The 20,012-nt window shown below is 42.9% G+C and overlaps 1 protein-coding gene across 1 annotated transcript in view; it reads left to right on the forward strand.

The window, feature by feature from the left end:
- The window catches only part of MAMSTR (MEF2 activating motif and SAP domain containing transcriptional regulator), a 39,002-nt gene that overhangs the window by 1,600 nt on the left and 17,390 nt on the right, over positions 1-20,012 (forward strand). The window contains exons 2-7 of the mRNA XM_063301237.1: positions 8,414-8,479; positions 9,256-9,314; positions 10,500-10,575; positions 12,664-12,813; positions 13,424-13,563; positions 17,506-17,625. Of these exons, the coding sequence (XP_063157307.1) occupies positions 8,414-8,479; positions 9,256-9,314; positions 10,500-10,575; positions 12,664-12,813; positions 13,424-13,563; positions 17,506-17,625 (611 nt within the window). The remainder of the gene's footprint in view (positions 1-8,413; positions 8,480-9,255; positions 9,315-10,499; positions 10,576-12,663; positions 12,814-13,423; positions 13,564-17,505; positions 17,626-20,012) is intronic.

The raw sequence follows: 20,012 nt of genomic DNA on the forward strand, positions 1-20,012 counted from the left end.
CAAAGTTGGGGATTGGAGGTTTGCAGTCAAATCCGGGTCTGGGGATCCTCGACAGTAGTGAGAGTTATGTTCTTGATCCAAGTGTACCCCAACCCACTCACCCACCACCATACACATACATATACATAAGCCTTACATAGTGATGGCCTTATGCATGTCCATGTTTCAATCAAAAAGTCAAAATGACAGAGAACCCAGAAATCAAGACTCCACATGTCTACTTCTGTCAGTCTGCTGCCCACTTAAAGCACAGGCTGGCCTTGAATTTGACTATACTGATGGTACAATTACACCTCTGTTTACTGCCTGCTTTAGGACCCTGTCCCATCAGGAGTTGAACCAAGGTCATTCAGTTCTGCGTTTAATGGAAATGAGGGTGGAGAAAGAAATGGGCAATCCGTGTATTTATGAAAACACTTTTGAACATAAGGCTGCATGGCTGGGGTGGGGGGGGGAGGCTGGGAAAGGGGAAAGACCTGCCATCTTTCATTTTCAAAGATCTCACCTCTAATCATTGGTTTAGAGCTTAACTTGGCAGTCAGCTTCCAGTATCTCTCAGGCAGAATAGGGGTCTGCCTTGGTTCTCAAATCTGAGCATTTTCTTCAGATCTCAAAGGATTTTAAAAAAATGTATTGACAATTACCTTTTAATCCCCCTTTACTAGCCCAGCCTAGCAATTTATAACTTTCCAGTTGGGTTGGCTAACCTATGCTGATAAGAAATAGGGTATCTTCAAGAGCAGTGTCTCTACATGAACATCCAGATGATGTTCATCGAGATCCACATGGCTCCCACTCTGCTGTTGTTTAGAAGAGCTGTGAGGAAGGCATAGTATGTATGTTTGCCGCTTTGAATTATTTATAAACAAATAATAAAAGTGGGATAAAAAATCTAAAAAAAAAAAAAAGACTGGCTCTTCAACCAGGCCTTCAGCAAGGGAGACTGGGACCCTGCACTTTGTTACGGTTGCCACCTTTTATCATTACGTTTTATGTTTTATCGATTTTATTGTAATTTCTTTGATTGTTGTGAGCTGCCAAGAGTCATTGAGAGTTGGGCAGCATATAGGTTTAATAAATTATTATCATCATCATCATCATTTTTTTTTGTTGGGTGCCTTCAAGTCAGTGTTGACCCCTGGTGACTGGATGGACGAATCGCTGCAGTTTTCTTGGCAAGGTTGTTCAGAAGTGGTTTGCCATTGCCTGCTTCCTAGGTCTGAGAGAGAGTGACTGGCCCAAGGTCACCCAGCTAGCTTTGTGCCTAAGGTGGGATTAGAACTCACAGTCTCTTGGTTTTTAGCCTGGCACCTTAACCACTACAATTTAAATGGCCTGTTATAGAAGAATTACACTGTTCTTCTCTGATGAGAAACAGTAGTATTAGTGACAGGAACATGGACAAGGTGGATGTGGCAACAGCAGTAAGTCGGGTAGGAATAGCAGAAGGAGGAATAGAGGATATAAGCAGCAGATATATGACCTACTATAAGTAAAATAATCAAGCAAGTGTTCCTTCCAGATACATAACTGAGCCAAAGCAGCAGGACATGCACACTTAGATCAATATAATATCATTCCAGTTGTAAGGATCTCTTTTCCACAGGAACCCTTAGTTTTCTGGCCCAGCACTGCTTATGAATGAAGCCTGGTCTCTTGCAGTCACTTTTCTCTTGGCCCAATCTCCTAAAAACCCAACCTGCCTCTGGGTGTTTCTTAATGGTTACTGTGGTGCTGTATTGAATCTTGCATGCCTCCCCATTTCTGGCAACACATTCTTCAGAATTATTCTGCACATTTTATTTTTAAGGTATTGTCAGAGTTTCTGAAATGTCTCCGTGAAAATAAGTGTCGTCTCAATGTAAGGCCAGGTAACCTGCTGGCCTTCAGGCACTTTGGATTACAAAATTTGATGGCAGTATAGTATTGCTCCAATAGAAGAAAACATCTGTAGCTCAGGGTTGAACTGTGGAGTCCTTGGTGCTCCCTGAGCTTGGTTGTTTGCTCGCAGACGTTTCATTACCCAACTAGGTAACTTCATCAGTGCAAGGGAGTGTGGGGTCTGCTGTTCAAAAGAGGCAATGAAAAAGCTTAGAAGGAAAAGGACTAGAATACATCCCCTCCAGCAGCCCACATTCAGATAAGCAGGGCTCAGCACTAGACAAGCAATCAGGCAGAAAACAATATTCTAATCAAGGAGCCACCAAGGAGGAAACACCCCCACCATGCCTGGCAGTTTTTTTTAATTGTACAACGTTATACTTCTTCCAGAATCTCAGAAACACTCTTGCAGTGAATTTTGATGCAAACATTTGTTCATGCTGATCAGTTGATTGATTGGTAAGAAGCTAGCTGATTGTTGCTCTAAATTTTCTTCCAGGGCTTGACAAACGTAGTGAAAATGGGAATGCAGGGTGCAATTGAAAGCTGCTTTGGTTGGCTACCTGGAATGGTCTGCAATAAATCCCCACTTTGGTGCCCCTATGTCCCATATGAAGGAGCTCCTATGCTGCATATTCTGTGGCATCACCCACCACCCCAGTCCTTGCAGCCTCTGGCCTGGGAGCCAGGGGTATCTTGTGTTTCCATCCTTTTAAATAAATAGCTAGTGGCGTCACCCCAGCTGTTGCTGACAACAGGACAAATGCCAGGCAAGCAGGGGGCACAGGAATAGAAACGCTCGGAGCAATCCCATCCTCCAGAGGTATGACGTGCCTGCTCTTGGAAGGTGGGTGATGGGGGCTCACCTATCCCATCCTACCCATGTGGTGCTCTTCCTTGGACAAGGATCACCCTTCCCAGGGCAGGGAGCCATTGTCCCTGAAGGAGGGTACAGTACTGGGACTTCAATGCACAGAGAGACTTTTCAAAAAAGAGTTCTCAAATGCCTTTGGGTTTCATACCTAGCAAGTTGAGTTCGGGTTTCCATGCCAGGTCAGTCATCAAATTTCTGAAAGGTTGCCAACCAGAATGTGGAGCAGTAGCATTCTGTTGCACCAGAGAGTAAGACTAGCCTCAATGGGTAGAGTGAGACGTGCAGGGAAGCAGATGTTGGCTAACCTTTAGGAAAAACCCTCTAAAGGTGAAAGCTGTTCAGTAATAGAACAGACTTTCTTGGGAGGTAGAAGCCTTCCTACTCTGGAGCTACTTCAGAAGAAACTGGAGGCCATCTGTCCATAATGCCTTAGCAACTGCTTTCCATCAGCGAGCAAGAGTTAGTTTAGATCAGTGTTTCTCAACCTTGGCAACTTTAAGCTGTATGGACTTCAACTCCCAGAATTCCCTAGCTGACTGGGGAATTCTGGGAGTTGAAGTCCATACAGCTTAAAGTTGCCAAGGTTGAGAAACACCGGTTTAGAAGTTCTTCAAGATCTCTTCTATCCGAGTTTGCCTTCCAACAATCTTTCTGTGCTGGTGATAAGATAAACAAAAATGGCCAGTGATGATTCAGATCCATCTTTTTTCCTTTCTGGGTTTAGAACAACCAATGCACTTTTCGTTCCAGGGTCAGTGTTCAGATCAGCTCTCCAAGAAACTGAAGGTAGCTAGGGAGATATCTGGGTTAGAAATGACCGCAACAGTCATGATTCTGTCCTTCATAGATGATTATAGGAATTATAATTCTGTACCTGTATTAAGAATTCTGGCTGAAATTCCAACTTCCTAACCTCTTCAGAGACTGAAAACTCAAAGGATTTGGAATAGAGAACCCCATTTCTTAATGTTACTTTGATCCATCAGTGTTGTTGTGTTGTGAGGAACAGAACATGGTTTTTGAGCTAGAGTTAATTCCCATCCCTACTGTAGAAGATGCCAAGAAGTCTTACAAGTGTCCCATCTCCTGTGATGTATTTCAGCTCTCTTTCCTGAATTAACACCATTTGCATGTACTGTTATACAATCCTCATCTAGCATTATGCCTCCAAACAATTGACTTTAAAAAAAATTAGAATCTTGGCTCTTGAAAAATAAGTACTATTGTATGTATTTGTGGAACTGGGGGGATTTATGCGTTTTTCCTGATTTTTCATTGAATTGCTATTTGCGTATACACATTTGGTTCAAATGGAAAATCCACACATTAAGAAGCATGTACTTCTGTGTGTTGAGGAACACAGGTCTTCTCTTAATGGTAGAGGATGAAAGAGATAAATTCAGAAAGAACAAGAAAATCCAAAATTTGCTTTAATTGCTTCCATAATCTAAGCCTCCTATATCAACTATACTCAACACTTCCATGCCCATTCCAACGTGAATGCAAACCAACAATATACCATTCCATTCTATCTTAAGCAAGTTGATTTTCAGCAGAGACTAAAACGTTGTGTCATTGGATCAGCTCCACACATTTTAAGTATGCCAAGGAGATGCACTTGATCCCTAGGAATTTAATCTGTAAGACGGGAAGTCCATCTGTTGTCTTTGAGGTGGACCATATGGCCAGTCCATCTAATGTAGGTGTCTTAGATGACCTAGCCATCATCCATCAGCTCTTTTATATGAACCAAGCTTACATTGTCAGCTAACCCACTTGTTCATCCAATCCCCAATTTCTTGTTCAGTTATAAAACTCTCCTCTGTTTTTCATTAGGAGGTTAATTGTCAAGCGATAACAATCATGCATTTATATTGTTAAAACTGTGGGCTTTTTTGCTGCTGCATATTCAACTCCATAAGGTTCAACTGTAGTAATTTATTAGCCAAAGTACATAGAATTCTCATTTTTTTCAAAATTGATTTTAATCTAACCTTCTGGTAGCACTTGAGACATTTAGTTAGTTAGTTAGTTAGTTAGTTAGTTAGTTAGTTAGTTAGTTATTAATGGGACTTCCTTTCCAGTTCCATTTTCTGGGTATGTATGAAAGAGAGACTGTGTGAAGGTGCGTGCAGGTGTGTGTGTATCCACCTGTGTCTGTTTTGCCTAAGCTGTTGCATTCTTCCTTTCCAGCTGTATCATTAACAAATATTATATAATCGCTGATGGCATTTCCAAGTATTCCATCTGGTCACATTTTGTTTAATGACAGCAATCCTAGAACCTAAAGAAATCGTTTCAGAGAAGCTATGTTGCTTTATCATCCAGATTTTATTTATTTATTTAAAACAGTTGCCTACCCATTTCCATGCTTTAAAAAAAGGAAGCAGTTTGCAGTTAAATTCAAACAATGGGTAGAGTAGGTCTTAAGCATGGCAAACGTGGATGTAGCTTGCAGTGCCCAATAGCGTGCTTTCTGTATTAAAGTTTTTCTTGATTTCTTAGAGCAAGTAAAGAGGTCCATCTCATGGAGATCTAATCCAACGGCCTGCAGATAGCAGTGAACTCAGTGGACTCATTTGTGGTGTCACTTCTTGCCCATCCTCAAACAGCAGCTTTGCCTTTTCTCCTTTTCCAAGTCCACATTCTGCATTGTTCCTATTCACTCTCCCTCCCATTCCCTTCCTTTCTGTCTTTTAGAAGGATCAGCCAGACACGTCAAAAAAGTCAAGGTGGTGACCTGGACTGCATGATTGAACTTGTGATGCACACAATAAGAGTGGGCCCTTGGTCACGATCTCCATCTTGACTTTTACTATGGCACAATAGGTATAAATAAAACATTACAAAGAAAAAGCAGAGCAATATCCCATATTCCAATTAATGAGTTTTGTTCTTTGCTAGTTTGCAGTTGGAGAACAGGAGGTACAGAAGTGTCTGGAATTCAAGGTTGACTAGATTAGAAAACCAAAGTTATGAAAAAAAGCCCAGAGTCCCTCTTCTGAGGGGAGATGGGCAGTAGCAAAATTTGATGAATGAATGAATGAATGCTAATACACTACTTTTATTATAAGGTTACAATAACAGAACCTTGCAAGTCTGGATACGCTCCCCTCCCCCCCCCCCCCCCCCCGCCTTTGTCTCTGTGAGAACTAGGGAGGGTCATGTCTGAGACGCCTTCTCAAATTACATTTCTGACTTGGATTCAAATTTCTTTTATCTGACTGTTGTCTTAGTTGTGGCTCTTCCTCCTGTTCATCAAGGTTATTCCTACTTCCCATTAAAGCAGGGGACTGTTGTTATATTTGTTATTAAACTTGGTCATTCTGTCGATATCTTTGGGGGTGTGATGACTGGGTGGTGGAACGGCCAATCAAAGCAGAACATTATAGAAGGAAGGGAATTTGGAGGAGAGGAACTTTTGAGGTCTAAGTGGAAGGACAGGTCTGAAAAAGGCTAACAGTCTAATCCAGTGTTTCTCAACCTTGGCGACTTTAAGATGTTTGGACTTCAACTCCCAGAATTCCCCAGCCAGCCATGCTGGCTGGGGAATTCTGGGAGTTGAAGTCCACGCATCTAAAAGCTGCCAAGGTTGAGAAACACTGGTCTAGTCTAATATTTTCATCATGTGTGTGCTTATGTCTAAGCATATTTAAGTAGATAAGGTCTACTTATATCCACAACAATCCTATGAGATAGGCTGAATTGAGAGAGAGTGCCTGACCTAAAGTCACCCAGAGAGCTTCTGTGACTGAGGGGGGACTAAAACCTCCATCTCCCCGCTCTTGCGCCTGCATCTTGACCAATTACACCACACTGGCCTCTCCCTTCTAGCCTAGAAAGTACTTCCCATCTGTCCAGCAGGCAGAGTTAAGAATATATTTAGTGCAAGGCTAGGCCCATATTGAGTGGCTATAGATACACTGTGGAATCAAGTGGAATCAAGTGACATAAACCATTTAAAGTTATTTAACAAGAGTCAATGTGTGTCTTTGTTTAAATGTGAACCAAGGGACTGTGCTTTCCTTGTCTCCCCCATGTTCCCTGGACATAAAGAAACAAACAAAGAATTTCTTAACCAGAAGAGGGCTTAAGGTGGCAGCAAGGCAAATACTGTAGTTCCTGTAGAGATCTCCTAGACGTATCTGAATTTGTTCAATTTTAAAGGCCAAAAGCAAATAAGGAAAGGACACCCGCAAGCAGAAGGGTATGTGACCTGTGATGGGGAATCAGTGGAAACCAGAGCAGTGAAGACTTGTGCGGTTATGAGACCCAGTTTGACCTCTCTCTGTTAAGGGGAAGGGCCTTGGATCTGCAGATCTCAATTGTCCTTGTCCCCAAATGCCCTGTTTTAACGCTTACCACCAGCAGAAGCATTGCCAGTGGAAGATTTATACCAGAGGAACATGGTGCAAGCAAAACTGGGCCTCTGGAGTATTGCTTCCCTCCCACCCCCGCCCCACCATGGTAGAAGTCTCTCTGCTGGCTGGCAGATGGATGCCTCAATTACATCCTCACCCCACTTGGACAGCTGTCGAAGGAGATTCATGCTGCTCTCATCGTTAACTTGTTTTCGCTCTCTTCTTTTGATTTGTTTGTTTAATTTTTGCTTTTAAAATATTAAATAGTGCTGAGTAACCTTGCTCCAGTTCCATTTAGAATGGGATTATTACAAGCCTTCCATGTGAACCTTCAGGAGGGGGGCGAAAAAGCCGCCCACCTTGTAAGTTTGATGCATGCATCCTGAAGGTGCTGTGCCAAAGCACCTTTTCATAACATCCCCAGCTTTTGCACAGGCAGGGAGCCACAATGAGTCGCAGCTGCCCAATTGTATCGAATTCAGCATAATGTGTTTAAAAGAATCTTCTCTGCCAGCCAGACTCTACCAAGCAGCAGGTGTGGAGGGAAAACTGAATACATGTACAGATAGTCCTCAGCTTATGACCACAATTGGGACTGGAACTTCCATTGCTAAGCAAGGAGGTCATTAAGTGAATCACACCCAACTTTATTACCTTTTTTGCCACAGTTGTCAAGCGAATCACCACAGTCATTAAGTGAATCACGCAGTTGTTAAGTGAATCTGGCTTCCCCTACTGACTTTGCTTGTCATAAGCCAGCTGGGAAGGTCGCAAATGGCAATCACATATCCCTGGGACGCTGCGACTGTCATAAATACATGGCGGTTGCCAAGCACCCAAATTTTGATCATGTGACTGCAATGGTCTTAAGTGCAAGGTCTGGTCATAACACTTTTTCAGCACTGTCATAACTTCAAACGGTCGCTAAATGAATGGCTATAAATTGAGGACTACCTGTATGCGCAATAGCAGAAAAATCTCTGTTTTACATCCTGAGCTGAACTTTGGGGGAAAATAATCCTCAGTTTGGTGCAGTATTGCAACTGAGTATTTATCAGTAGGACCGGCTTGTAGTTTTAAACACTGTCAACATCATTTATAGTTATAGTTTACATCTTGTGTCAACATCACTAATCTCAAATCATAGACCAAATGAAGATGATTGTCCTTTAGCCCTGTTTTTGAGGTGTTTTCAGTGAGTCTGGTTTTAGAATGTACATTTCACATTTTGTTTCCATATGCCCCTTGGCTGATACAACCCATCATTCCCATAATGCATCTCTGGTTGCCTCTGCAGTGCTCCAGATGCGAATGCAGCATCGGCGCTCCCAAGAACAGCTCTCCGAACGACACTTAATTCCAGGTGAGTCTCCAAAAAGCCAAGAGAATTGCGCGGCGAACAAGATTCCACCACAGGTGTGGGAGGAGAGTGGTGGGTGCCTGGGAAAAGAGTTGGCATCAGCATCAGGATGGTAGTGGGGAATGCTTTTCCTGCCATGGAGGGAAAGCTGCACCCGCTGAATTTCTGCATACTACGCCACACTAACGGATTTCCACAGGGGGAAAAAACATCAGTAATAGCGCTGCTTGAATAGCTTGATTTCGGTGGGATACCCAACAGAGGACTTCAGTTAGTATAATAAGGAAAACATCCAGCCAATGCATGTTTTAAAAAGTTATGATTCAACACTTTCCTTGATTTCTGTAATGGAAAGGACATAGTGTGCGAGTGCCTCTTAACAACAAGAGCTTGATCCAAAATGGCTAATAGCATAATGCTAAATGGGTGGAAGGGCCTCCTTTTTGCCATGCGTAACAGGGCATATTTTTTTACAAACAACATTTTAAAAGAACCCCCAAAGCAATCAGTTCTGGGCCAGGTACCAGATTTTGCAAATAAGTGCAATAAAATGCTAAGCCTAAAGGACATAGCCGGCCTCAAATAACTTCATAGTTGAGAATACTGAAGTTGATTGTTTGGAAATCTGTCAAAAGGCTCAGCTGGGGGTTGAGACTCTCCATTTTTGGGAAGGATTGGGCTACCCTATATATGCTCCTAAAGTAAGGGGAAGCGTAGTGATGAAAGATGGAAAACTTCCTCTAGGGATCATCTGATATTTTTCCTCTTTACCCCTCCAGCACTCAACAAACCCCTTCCAACTTTCTCGCAGCCCAGTGGAACACAGGGGCAGACCAGGGTGAGTATAAATGAGATTTGGGAATTCTAGCAGCATGAACAATCACAGGGGCTGTCCTAACTTGCTATTGGACACCCTGTTTTCAAGGATTGGGCTGGCTGGCAATAAGAGAAATATCTAAGCAGAGATCCACATTCTGCATCAGCCACCATCTTTAGCTGCTGGCTTACAGAAAAGTGTAGATAAGCCTCTCAAGCTGTGTCCCCTTTCCCACCATCCCATCATATTGAACTGGGTAGGACAGACAGACAGAAGCTGATACATGCTGATTTAGGCCATTGGTCCGTCTTGCCAAATATGCTTATGTCTGCCTTCTCCAAATGCAGTGGATAAGCACCCACCATTCCTACGACATGGACCAAGGTGAACTCTTCCAAGGGAAGGTGATTGTCCTTTAGTATCACTACTCTGAATTGCTACTCTGACCAACAGTGCATTTCCAAAGTCTAGGACAGAGGGAGATGATTTATGCTACCTATGGTGTGGAAATGCATGGAATCTATATCCAAAACTTATCCCATAAAGTTCCCAGGCATGTTTCTGCTAGCTGTGATATTAGATCACCAATGGTAATCCAAACCTCCTTCTTTTCAAGGACATGCAGAGTTGGAGTGGCATCATCCAAACTCAAAACCTTACACAGAATCCCATCAATTCAATCTCTAAAATAGACAGTTATAGAAATAAATTAAGTGACTCGTTGAGTTGCATGATAGAGCAGCGTGCCTGGCATGCAAGTTTCATTCACAACTTGCTTTACTGGAACGGGATATGCTTGGCTAAACATGGTCACTGCCCTGTTGAGGAGGCCTTACACTGGACTTTCTAATCCTCTTCTCTTGATTGCCCTAGTGCAGTGTTTCCAAGGCTTGGCAACTTCCAAATGCGTAGGCTTCTGTTCTCCCAATTCTCCAGCTAGCATTGCCATTGAAGAGAATCCTGGGAGCTGATATCTATAGATATGGATGTTTCCAAGGCTGGGAAACACTACCGTAGGGTGTTAACCACCTGCACAATATACCCTTCAGGCTAAACAGTTATTTCAGCTCAAAACTCCATGATTGAGATATATTAGTGTGGTAGGGGGTGGCGGGTGGGACAGCTCTACAGAGAGAGGAAAGAAATTCTAGTGATGACTGGCTGGGCCTAATGGCCGTGTCAATGTTTTTCCTTTGCTTCTCTCAGGCCACTGAGGCTGCCAAGCTCAAGGTCTCACCCCGGCCTCACAAGACCAGCTCTGCTAAGGGCCAGCTGGCTGAAGGTAGGGAGAAAGAACAGTTTCTGTCCAGGTTGCAAACATCTCTGCCAGTCCTAAACTTAAAATCAAGATGTTGGGTTAGTATAACACACTAGGCAAGGCTCAACGTGGGTGGAATAGTTTGTGGGCCAGTGTGTTGTGGGAACACAACCATTGTCTTAGCATGTTGTGTGATGCAGACCAGCACATTAAGTCATAATATTGGTTGTTTGGGCATAGTATATTATATGAGCAAAGCACCTGTGTTTTGTTAACGCAGAGTAAAGATCTATTACAGCATTTCTCAACCTTGGCAACTTTAAGACGCGTGGACTTCAACTCCCAGAATTCCCCAGCCAGCCATGCTGGCTGGGGAATTCTGGGAGTTGAAATCCACGCGTCTTAGAGTTGCCAAGGTTGAGAAACACTGATCTAGTATGTTGTGCAAACCCAGGCAAATCACCTTAAAACTCTGATACAAAATCCAGATCCTTTGGGAGTTCCCATTTTTCATCTACTTATCATCCTCAGAATCTTGCCAGATCCCTCTTTTCCTTTTTTTTAAAAAATCCCTTTCCAGGAGGGAATCATCTCTTCTGACCTCTCAAGTTGCCCCAGAGTTCTAGATGGAACATGTGTATTTGATTAGCAAGTATGGGGATAAAAAGTAGGGGGGCAGGAGTTGGGCATTGTAGTGCCAAATTTTTAGATGCCCTGGGCAGTATTTACAAAACCCAGGGGCTGCACAACCTACTTTCCTAAACGTACTCTCCTACTTTATTTCTGCTTTCAAACTTGTTGCCCCTGCAGTCAGTAATTTGGGGGTCATATTGCCCCAGTTCCCTTTACTTCCAAGAAAGAATTTTTTATCGTGCCCCAGCTTTCCACTTGCTGCACTGTCGGATATCATAACTCTGGGAAGTGCTCAGGTAGCAAGACCAATTCTCAGCATGGCCCTGACTAAAAAATACGTACAGTTATAAATAAATAACAGGGGGAGAGATTTAGAAAAGAATGAGTTTTGCTCTTAATTTTTGTGGGGAAAAAATGGGTTCCCCTTCCTCTGGAGTTCTTCATACTCTTTGCCAAAGAGTGCAGGTGTTCTCTCTCCAAAGAACGAGGTTGAGAAGATGAGAAGACACTTTGGGCCCAAAATTATCTCCATGTTTTCCACTCCTGCCTCCCTAATGGTGAAACTGAAAAGAACTCCCATTCTCCAAGCTCAGTGATGAATACTAATGTCAGAAATCCCTTCCCCCAAGAGAAAAAGGTGCTTCAGCGGGTGCAGGGGGAGCTAACCTAGCCTCTGCTGGCAACTCAACCTTAAGGAGTGGATGACAGGTGCTCTGGGAACCCTCCTGTCCTCTTCAATGCCCTTTTTCCCCTTTTCCCCTTCTGATCTGAAGCACTTCACATTCTCTCTCCTTCGCTTTCTAATTTGAACTGGCTCAGAAATTTGGCATTAGCTCATGGGAAAATTAACTCATTTTTCTGGAAAACAGGTTATTTTTTTCTTAAGTTCCTAATTTAAACTAGAATCCAGGTTTATGCCGCAGATGCTCACTCTGAGCCAGTCTTTTTTGCAGCCCAACCTGTCTCACAAGGTTGTTGTGGTGTGGAAAAATTGGAGAAGAGATCACTCTGTGCATCATCTCGAGTTCCTAAATGAGAGGCAGGATGGAACATACGTACACTCATGAACAAGCCCATCAGTATTTCTAGCTAAGTCATCAGGAGCACAGTCAGGTCCTGAAGTCTTCCTCAATCCACAGGCCTCTTCATTTCCTCCTTACATAGTGATGGTACCATCTCTGGCGAAATCTCACTAAAAACCTTTGAGTCCTCCAATCTTATCTCCCTGGCATTTTAGATGGAGGAATGAATGAAGGAGAGGTCCAGTCCCTGAAATTAAATCTTACTCAGAGACAGCCAATCAGATACTCAGAATAATCCCCAGGGGATGATTAAATTCCTTATACCTATTGGTGAACATCTTGTTTTGGAGCCAGACTTCTAAATGAGGTAAAACTCCAGTCTGATCTAGCCAGATTGTTCTTATCTTATTTATCTGCTTTCCATGAACACTGAGTTCCCTTTGGTCTTCCATTTCAGTGTCTCAAGGGGACCGTTCCGAGTTGCAGGAAAAGAAGGCTCGCTTGGCCGAAGACTTGAGCGAGAAGATCTTGCACCGCCCTGGGCCACTTGAGTTGGTGAAGAAAAATATTCTCCCCCTGGATCCTAGTATCAAAGATGTTGTGGCAGGTAATGACATTGTTAATAGTGCTCCAGAATGGGAAATCCAGCCTCATGCAAGCTTCATTCATTCCAGAAGCTGCTCTGGAAATGAGGAAGACTGAATGTAGAGGGACAAAAGTCCCCAAACATTTGGATTCTGGGCTTCTCCAGCAAGTAGTATCATAGTAGGACAGGCCTTCAAAATGGAGAAGTGGGTACCAAAGTCATCTCTGCCATGCTATGTAGCCTTCTCCTTCATCCTCATTTCCCATCTACAAAATGGAAATATCAGCAACATGGGTTTGTAAGGGAGAAAGCATGTTTAAAATAGTGGAAACATTGGGTGTAATGGCTGGGGATGATTGGAGCTAAGGTCTTACGCTTCAAAAAAAGCTCCAGATGTCACAACGATTCTCAATTACTATGGCTCAGAATGAGTTTGTTGACTGTGAGATCTTCAAGAACAGGGACTGATTAGACATTTTTGAGCTAGATGAATCAATGGTCAAGCTCAATATAAAATAGTTTTATACTGAATGAGATAAATAAAAGAACAGGGCAGTATTGTCCTTTCACTCTATTGTGAATTTGAAGCAACTTCCTGTGTCTTTCTACCTCTTTTTTTCCCCATCTCCAGACGCAGCCCATGGTGGAGCCCCTGATTCCTTCAACTTTGAGGAAGATCTTAGTAGTTCCTCTTCCTCCTCCTCCCCATGTTTTGCATTGTCCCCAGGAAGTGGCCAAGGAAATCCTTCCACTTCAGAGGCAGTCTTTCAAGTAAGCAACTTCTACATAGGTGTGTTTGTGTGTGTGTCTGTGTGTGGATTATTGAAGGACTATTAGTTGAAAGTGGAAAAGAACACTCCTATCCCCAGGACACAGTGGGAGACTCCTCGCTACTTGGAGGAACTGGCTAAAGTATACCAGCATGAAACTACAAGCCAGGATGATGACTTGATGGGACCCCAACTTCTGTCTTCCTTGGCCACTCACCTTGCTGTCTGGGGCTAATAGGAATTAGAATCCAGTAACCTCTGGGGACCACAAGTTCCCCACTCCTGCTTAAACCTGTTGGAGACCAGTAAGTCAGTAGAGCCATAGGCCCTAATATGTTTGTTTATTCAGTTTATGATCATAGACCAAGTAATACAAGATAAAAGAAAAATATGTCTTATAGGTAGACACATACTGTGTCTTATAGAATAAAACCCAGGCAGGAAAAAAAATCCAACCCTAAAATTCTTGTCCAGGAAATGTTGCTGGGTCAGAATTGGACTTTGGATCTTGAATGCAGTGTAACAGTATTTGGCCACTGCTAATGATGTAGGGTCATACTGACTAGCCAGCAATAGCTGAAGATAAAAACAACCAGCATATTCTGGGATGTCCATTAAAAGAGGTGCATTATACCTATTTCTAATATCTCTATAAAAGAGGCAGTGTAATAAAATATGACACACACAGAGAGAACATACACATATATGCTGCCTGGTGCTCAAAATTCTTGATGGTTTATGCTAATAGGATTCAACACATTTCCAATAAATAACCAAAATTTAATAATAAAAACCATATGCAGCAACAGCTTCTAACAAAAATAAAGCTACAGGCTGGTCACTGTAAAAATCCCATAATAACATTCAGGATCCAGAATCCAAACTCCAGGGGAAACTACACCATCTTAACAGCTTTGCAGAATAACAATAGGGAAGTGCCAGGTACAAATGGTAGGATGTTCATGGAGTAGAAGCTGTTGTAGATTAACAGTTCTGTGCCCAATGAATAGAGGAGGTCAACACCTAAAAGGAAAAGTTTATCCAGCAGTAATTGTTGGATCTGCCCCATGGGAACAGTTACCAACATTTTGATGGTTACAGATCTTACAACTTTGCATAGCAGAACGTGTCCATTTCTCATTGGTTTAATGCAGTGTTTCTCAATCTCAGAGCCTTTAACATGTGTGGACTTCAACTCCCAGAATTCCCCAGCCAGCATGAGATTGAGAAACACTGGTTTAATGTATGCATTTGCCTTATATGGTTAAACTGTACATTTTTTTCCATAAACAAAGGCACTTTGTTCCCTCTGTGGTCTTTTGAAACACTGACTGGTCACTACAATATCCTGACACGTATGGCTTCCTTGTATGTGACCTGTTCATTTAGAGATCACAGAGAAGGGCCTTTATTGGTGCCTACAGAATCCTCACAGAGAGAATTATTGCTCCATATCCCCTTGCATATATGTCCATCATTCACTCTCCTAGCTTCCTCCTTCCCTCCCCGCTTCTTTTTTTTCTTTCTGTTATTAAAAAAAAAAACTAACCCAAAATAGTGGTCGTGTAGCTAGTGCAGCCCACTTTAGCATGTATGATTTATTGATGGGCTTTTCTGACCTTCACCTTTATTAAACAGCCAAATTGTGGGGAAGAAGATAAATGCAATGTGATATGGGAAGAAGACAATCTGAGCAATAGCCCTTGTGGCCTCTGACATTAATACAAATGATTGAAATCCAGATGGAGCAGCGCAGGTGGGTCTCTACAGCAAAATGTTGCAGTGGGTAGTGCTTCCTATTCTGGCTGTGACATTCTATTATTCCTCCTTAATTTTCTGGAAGTTCCCCTCACCATTTCAGAGACAGCGTCCTATGAATTGGAATAATCTTACTGTTCACTGTGTTTTTTTAGAGGTTTTCCATTTTCCTCACCATTAAAAAAAAAAGGTAAATCTTGCATTTTCCCCAGACTAGCCTGACATTCTTTATGTGCTCTGCTGCTGTTGCTTTTGATGCCTATAAGCAAAGGCCCTGGGAGTCTGAAGACTGGAAATAGAATAGTATCACATCCTGGTGAAATTGTTCTGTTCAGCTGCAATTTCTCAGGAAGTTTTATTGAATAAGCCACGTTGAAATATTGCTGTGTTTCTCTGTAGTTGAGAACTGTAGAATTTTCCACTCAATAATAGTTCCAGTGGCATTAGCGGGAGGTCAAAAAAGTCAAGATGGTGATTGCCACAATACAACCATGCCACATGTGAACCAAAGGGGTGGGGTTTTGATTGCGTTGCTGCCACCACCATCTTGACTTTTTTGACCCCTCCTGCAGACCCCACTGAGTCCTGTTCACCACAGACCAGAGACGAAAATTATGTGTTAGGTTGGGGCCTAAGAGTATATGGAAAGGAGATCGATCAATACCCAGCAACCAGAACCAAATTATAGATGGCTCATGTATTTGAAGTGATGTGATTTAATCAAATACAAAGAAAAGAAAATAATGCTATAAAATGTTAAAGTGCCTAGTGTTCGTTAGTTATGCTACCGCTTTCCATACTTCATCAAAAAATGACTCCTAAGGTTCATGGCTTACTTTCAGGCACTTGGATATTGATTCCTCTACATTTCTTATGTCTTTATTTCTTTATTTTTACTCTTGTAGCTGTGGCTGTAATAGAAATGCAGTGGCTGGGATCTGTGGTCAGAAAAGCCTTATGGTTTTGTTAAAGCTTTGCTTTTTTTTTTTCAAATTTATAAGGCTCCCTGACTTCATAAAGACTCTGGGCAGCATCCAACATTAAAAACAACAAAGACCAGTATAAGAAAGAAAAGAAGAGAGGAAACAAAAATCACACTGACATGTAGAATGAAATAAGAGCCTAACCAAGACCTGGGGGGAAAGCCAGGTTTTTAAAGACCTTTTAAACACCATCAGGGTAGGGGCCAGATGGATTTCTGGAAGGATGCTGTTCCAGAGGGCAGGTGCTGTGACAGAGAAGACCGATCTCCTGGGTCCCATCAGATGACATTGTTTAATTGGTGGGACCCAGGGCGTGCCAACTCTGTCCAATTGTACAGGTCAGGCAGAAACTGTTGGACAGAGGGAGGCCCTCAAATAGGTCGATTTATTCATGCCTCAAGTTCAACTGTAGAGCATAATACAAAACTTGATTTTGTATTATGTAATACTTGATTTTCCATTATGTATGAAATGCAAAGTATTTTTAAAAGCGGGGAAAGGGCTGTGGCACTGAAGGATACATTAGGTTTCTGTGTGTGTGTGTGTGTGTGTGTGTGTGTGTGTGTGTGTGGTACTGCTGCCCTCTGCAGGACACTTTGGAATATTATTGGATTCAGAACTGAGGTCCCCAATGTGGCAGATACCTCCTTGATATTCACTATATTCCCTGCCCTCATCTATAACCTTCATTTCTTAACATATTTTAATTTTAAACCAAGTCAAAAAGGCGGTTGGCATGCTGCAAAAGAAAGTATTGGTGCTGAAAATCAACTTAATTTCCAGGGACATCTTTGGATTCCATGTGGCCAGTACCAATGATTTAGAAAATAAAAATGGCAGGTGCTGGACAGTATGAATGGCCATGCCCATTGGGGCAGCCATTTTGTGAGTGTGCCTCCACCCCCAGGGCAGCCATTTTCTTTGAGCATCCATGATGTCCACCATCTTAAACTATTACATATGCCCACTGGCCCAAAAGGTTGAGAATCCTTGACATGAAGTAATAGAAACTAGTGAATTTAGGAATCCCGGGACGTTAGGGTTCCAATATGGGGCCTGTTAGGTTCTTACGTTCTGTGAACACCCTACTGTGGCTTATGCACCAAACCATAGTTTAAAGAACAAGATTTATGTCAATATTGAAAACCTGGTACTATATACATAAGAGCCGGCACTCTTGAATTTTATCTTTCTTCCTACAGCTGGAAATGCCCCCAGTCCTGGCTGATCAACAGCCTGCTGTCACTTCATCTACCTCTGAGGCCGAGTTCTCTCTCCAAGGGGGAAACCTGCTTCTCAAGCCCTCAATTTCGCTCCCCAAGGTAGGGATAGATCATTGGCAGCCTAGGAAAATTGCTGGACAAAGTCGGTTTGTAGGGATAGATCATTGGCAGCCTAGGAAAAGAGCTGGACAAAGTCAGTTCCACCATTTTTCACAGAAAAAGAGATAAACCATGGGTTGCAGGCATAATTTTGCAAGGCTGCGCGATTTAGGAGCTCTAAGGGTCCTGCCAGCAGAAATGTGGCTGTTGCAACCAGGGATATCTGCCGGGAGGGGTCAAAAAAGTCAAAATGATGGCTGCGGCTGCACCATCAAAGCTGCTCCATCTTGATTTTTTTTACTCTCTCCATGGAGCGCAAGCTGTGAGTTCTCCATCCCTGTGTGTTCACTGCCTCACTTGCAGACAGAGAAAAATTGGGCAAATGTTCAGTGGGTAAAATTTAACTAATTCTAGTCAATGGTGGCAATGCTGCGCTGATTTTTAGCTGGTGCAGTGTTTTTTCATCCTCTCTGCATGTATTATTGTTGAGAAGGCATTTCTGTAAAAGAAGAAACAGCAGCTGCTGGCTAGGAGTAGCTACGGGGAGGAATACCAGTAATTCTGACAGCCTCTGCAAATCAATGAAAAGCCAGGAAAAGGAAGAGGGAGGGGAGGGGAGGGGAGGGAAGGGAAGGAGGGTAATTATTTTGTGCTATTTTGCCCTAACTGCCCTTGTCGGCTGAATGTTGTTTGAAAAATAAAAGGTAATCCACTGCTCATTCCAAATTGCAAAACACTACATTAACAAGAATTTCTCTAGCCTGTGGGGTCCACCCTTGTCCTGAATCCTCCCTTCCATTTTTTAAAAATTATGGTTTGCTGAAGAAGCCATAGATACTGCTGGGCTGCACTTCCCAGCAATTCCAGGCAGCATGATCAATTTTCAGGGATGATGAAAACAACATCTGGGGTGCCACAGGATTCGCACTCCTTCTGGGAAGTTGTTATCTATCGGCCCCTTCCTTCCTCTTGGTCCTGCTGCACAAGAACCAGACATTCAGCATCTGAAGCTTTCTCCAGTGTGCAGGGGCAGCCAAGGAGAGCAGCTGAGGCTTTGCTTGCTGAAGGCTTGCCTGTTTGGATCAGGCACATGTATTGTTTATTTATTTCAAAGTACAGGTAGTCCTTGCTTAGCAACTGTTCATTTAGCAACAGTTTGGACTTAGGACAGTGCTGAAAAAAACCAACTTACAACTGGTCCTCGCACTTATGACTGTCGCAGCGTCCCTGCAGTCACCTGGTCACGATTTAGGTGCTTGGCAACTGTTCCCATTTACAACTGTGGCAGCATCCCACGGTCACGTGATTGCCATTTTCGACCTTCCCAGCCAGCTTCTGGCAAGCAAAATCAATGGGGAACCGCATGATTTGCTTAACAACCACATGGTTCGCTTAACAAGTGTGGTGATCTGCTTGATGACTGCCGCAATAAAGATCATAAAAATCAGGTCAGATTCGGTTAATGACCACTTTGCTTAGCAACCAAAATTCCTCTCCCAATTGTGGTCGTTAAGCTAGGACTACCTGCATACCCAGTCTTTCTACACTCAAGTCAGCAAATGGAAGAGTCCAAACATTAAAAAACTGAGACTTACCAAAACGTGCAGTTACAGTATTGTAAATTCCCTAAGAACCATGCCCTGGCATTCATCTTAATGTGTACCCACACTCATCAACTAATACTTCCCAAAATTTCTTTTCTGGGTATCTCCAATTTCACTAAGTAGTAGGTGTGTATCAGCAAGGGTTACTTCCTGATGATGTGAGGAGTGCCTAATTAGGGAACTTCAACCTCAGGAAAGGTGTGCCTACTGTTATCTTCACTACACTTTAGTTGCCAAGTTAAATCTGTCTTATGAGCAAATAAGGAAAGGACAATTCACTGCTTGGAATCATTATTTTGGTCCTTATTCTGCTGGCTTCACGTTTCCTGTGAAATCTGTTCTATGGATTGTTGTAATTTCTCTCTTATTTTATAAACTTTGTTAGCTGCAGGGCCATCTGCAGAAGGGTGCCAAAATCTGCAGGATGGCAGGTGCGGTGTCACAACTGAAATTTCCCTCCTTTGGTGATCTGCGCATGTACAAAAGGGGCAGGGTTTTGATCATGATGCCTCACCTGTGTTCTTGCAGATTTTTACGCAGGTACAGCCCATGGAGAAAGCCAGTTTGGTGTAGTGGTTAAGGCACCAGGCTAGAAACCAGGAGACTGTAAATTCTAGTCCCACCTGAGGCACAAAGCCAGCTGGATGACCTTGGGCCAGTCACTTCCTCTCAGCCCTAGGAAGCAGGCAATGTCAAACCACTTCTGAAAAATCTTGCCAAGAAAACTGCAGGGACTTGTCCAGGCAGTCTCTGAGAATCAGACACAATTGAATGGATAAAAAA

The sequence above is a fragment of the Candoia aspera genome, chromosome 4 (assembly GCF_035149785.1).
Source record: "Candoia aspera isolate rCanAsp1 chromosome 4, rCanAsp1.hap2, whole genome shotgun sequence".
NCBI lineage: Eukaryota > Metazoa > Chordata > Lepidosauria > Squamata > Boidae > Candoia > Candoia aspera.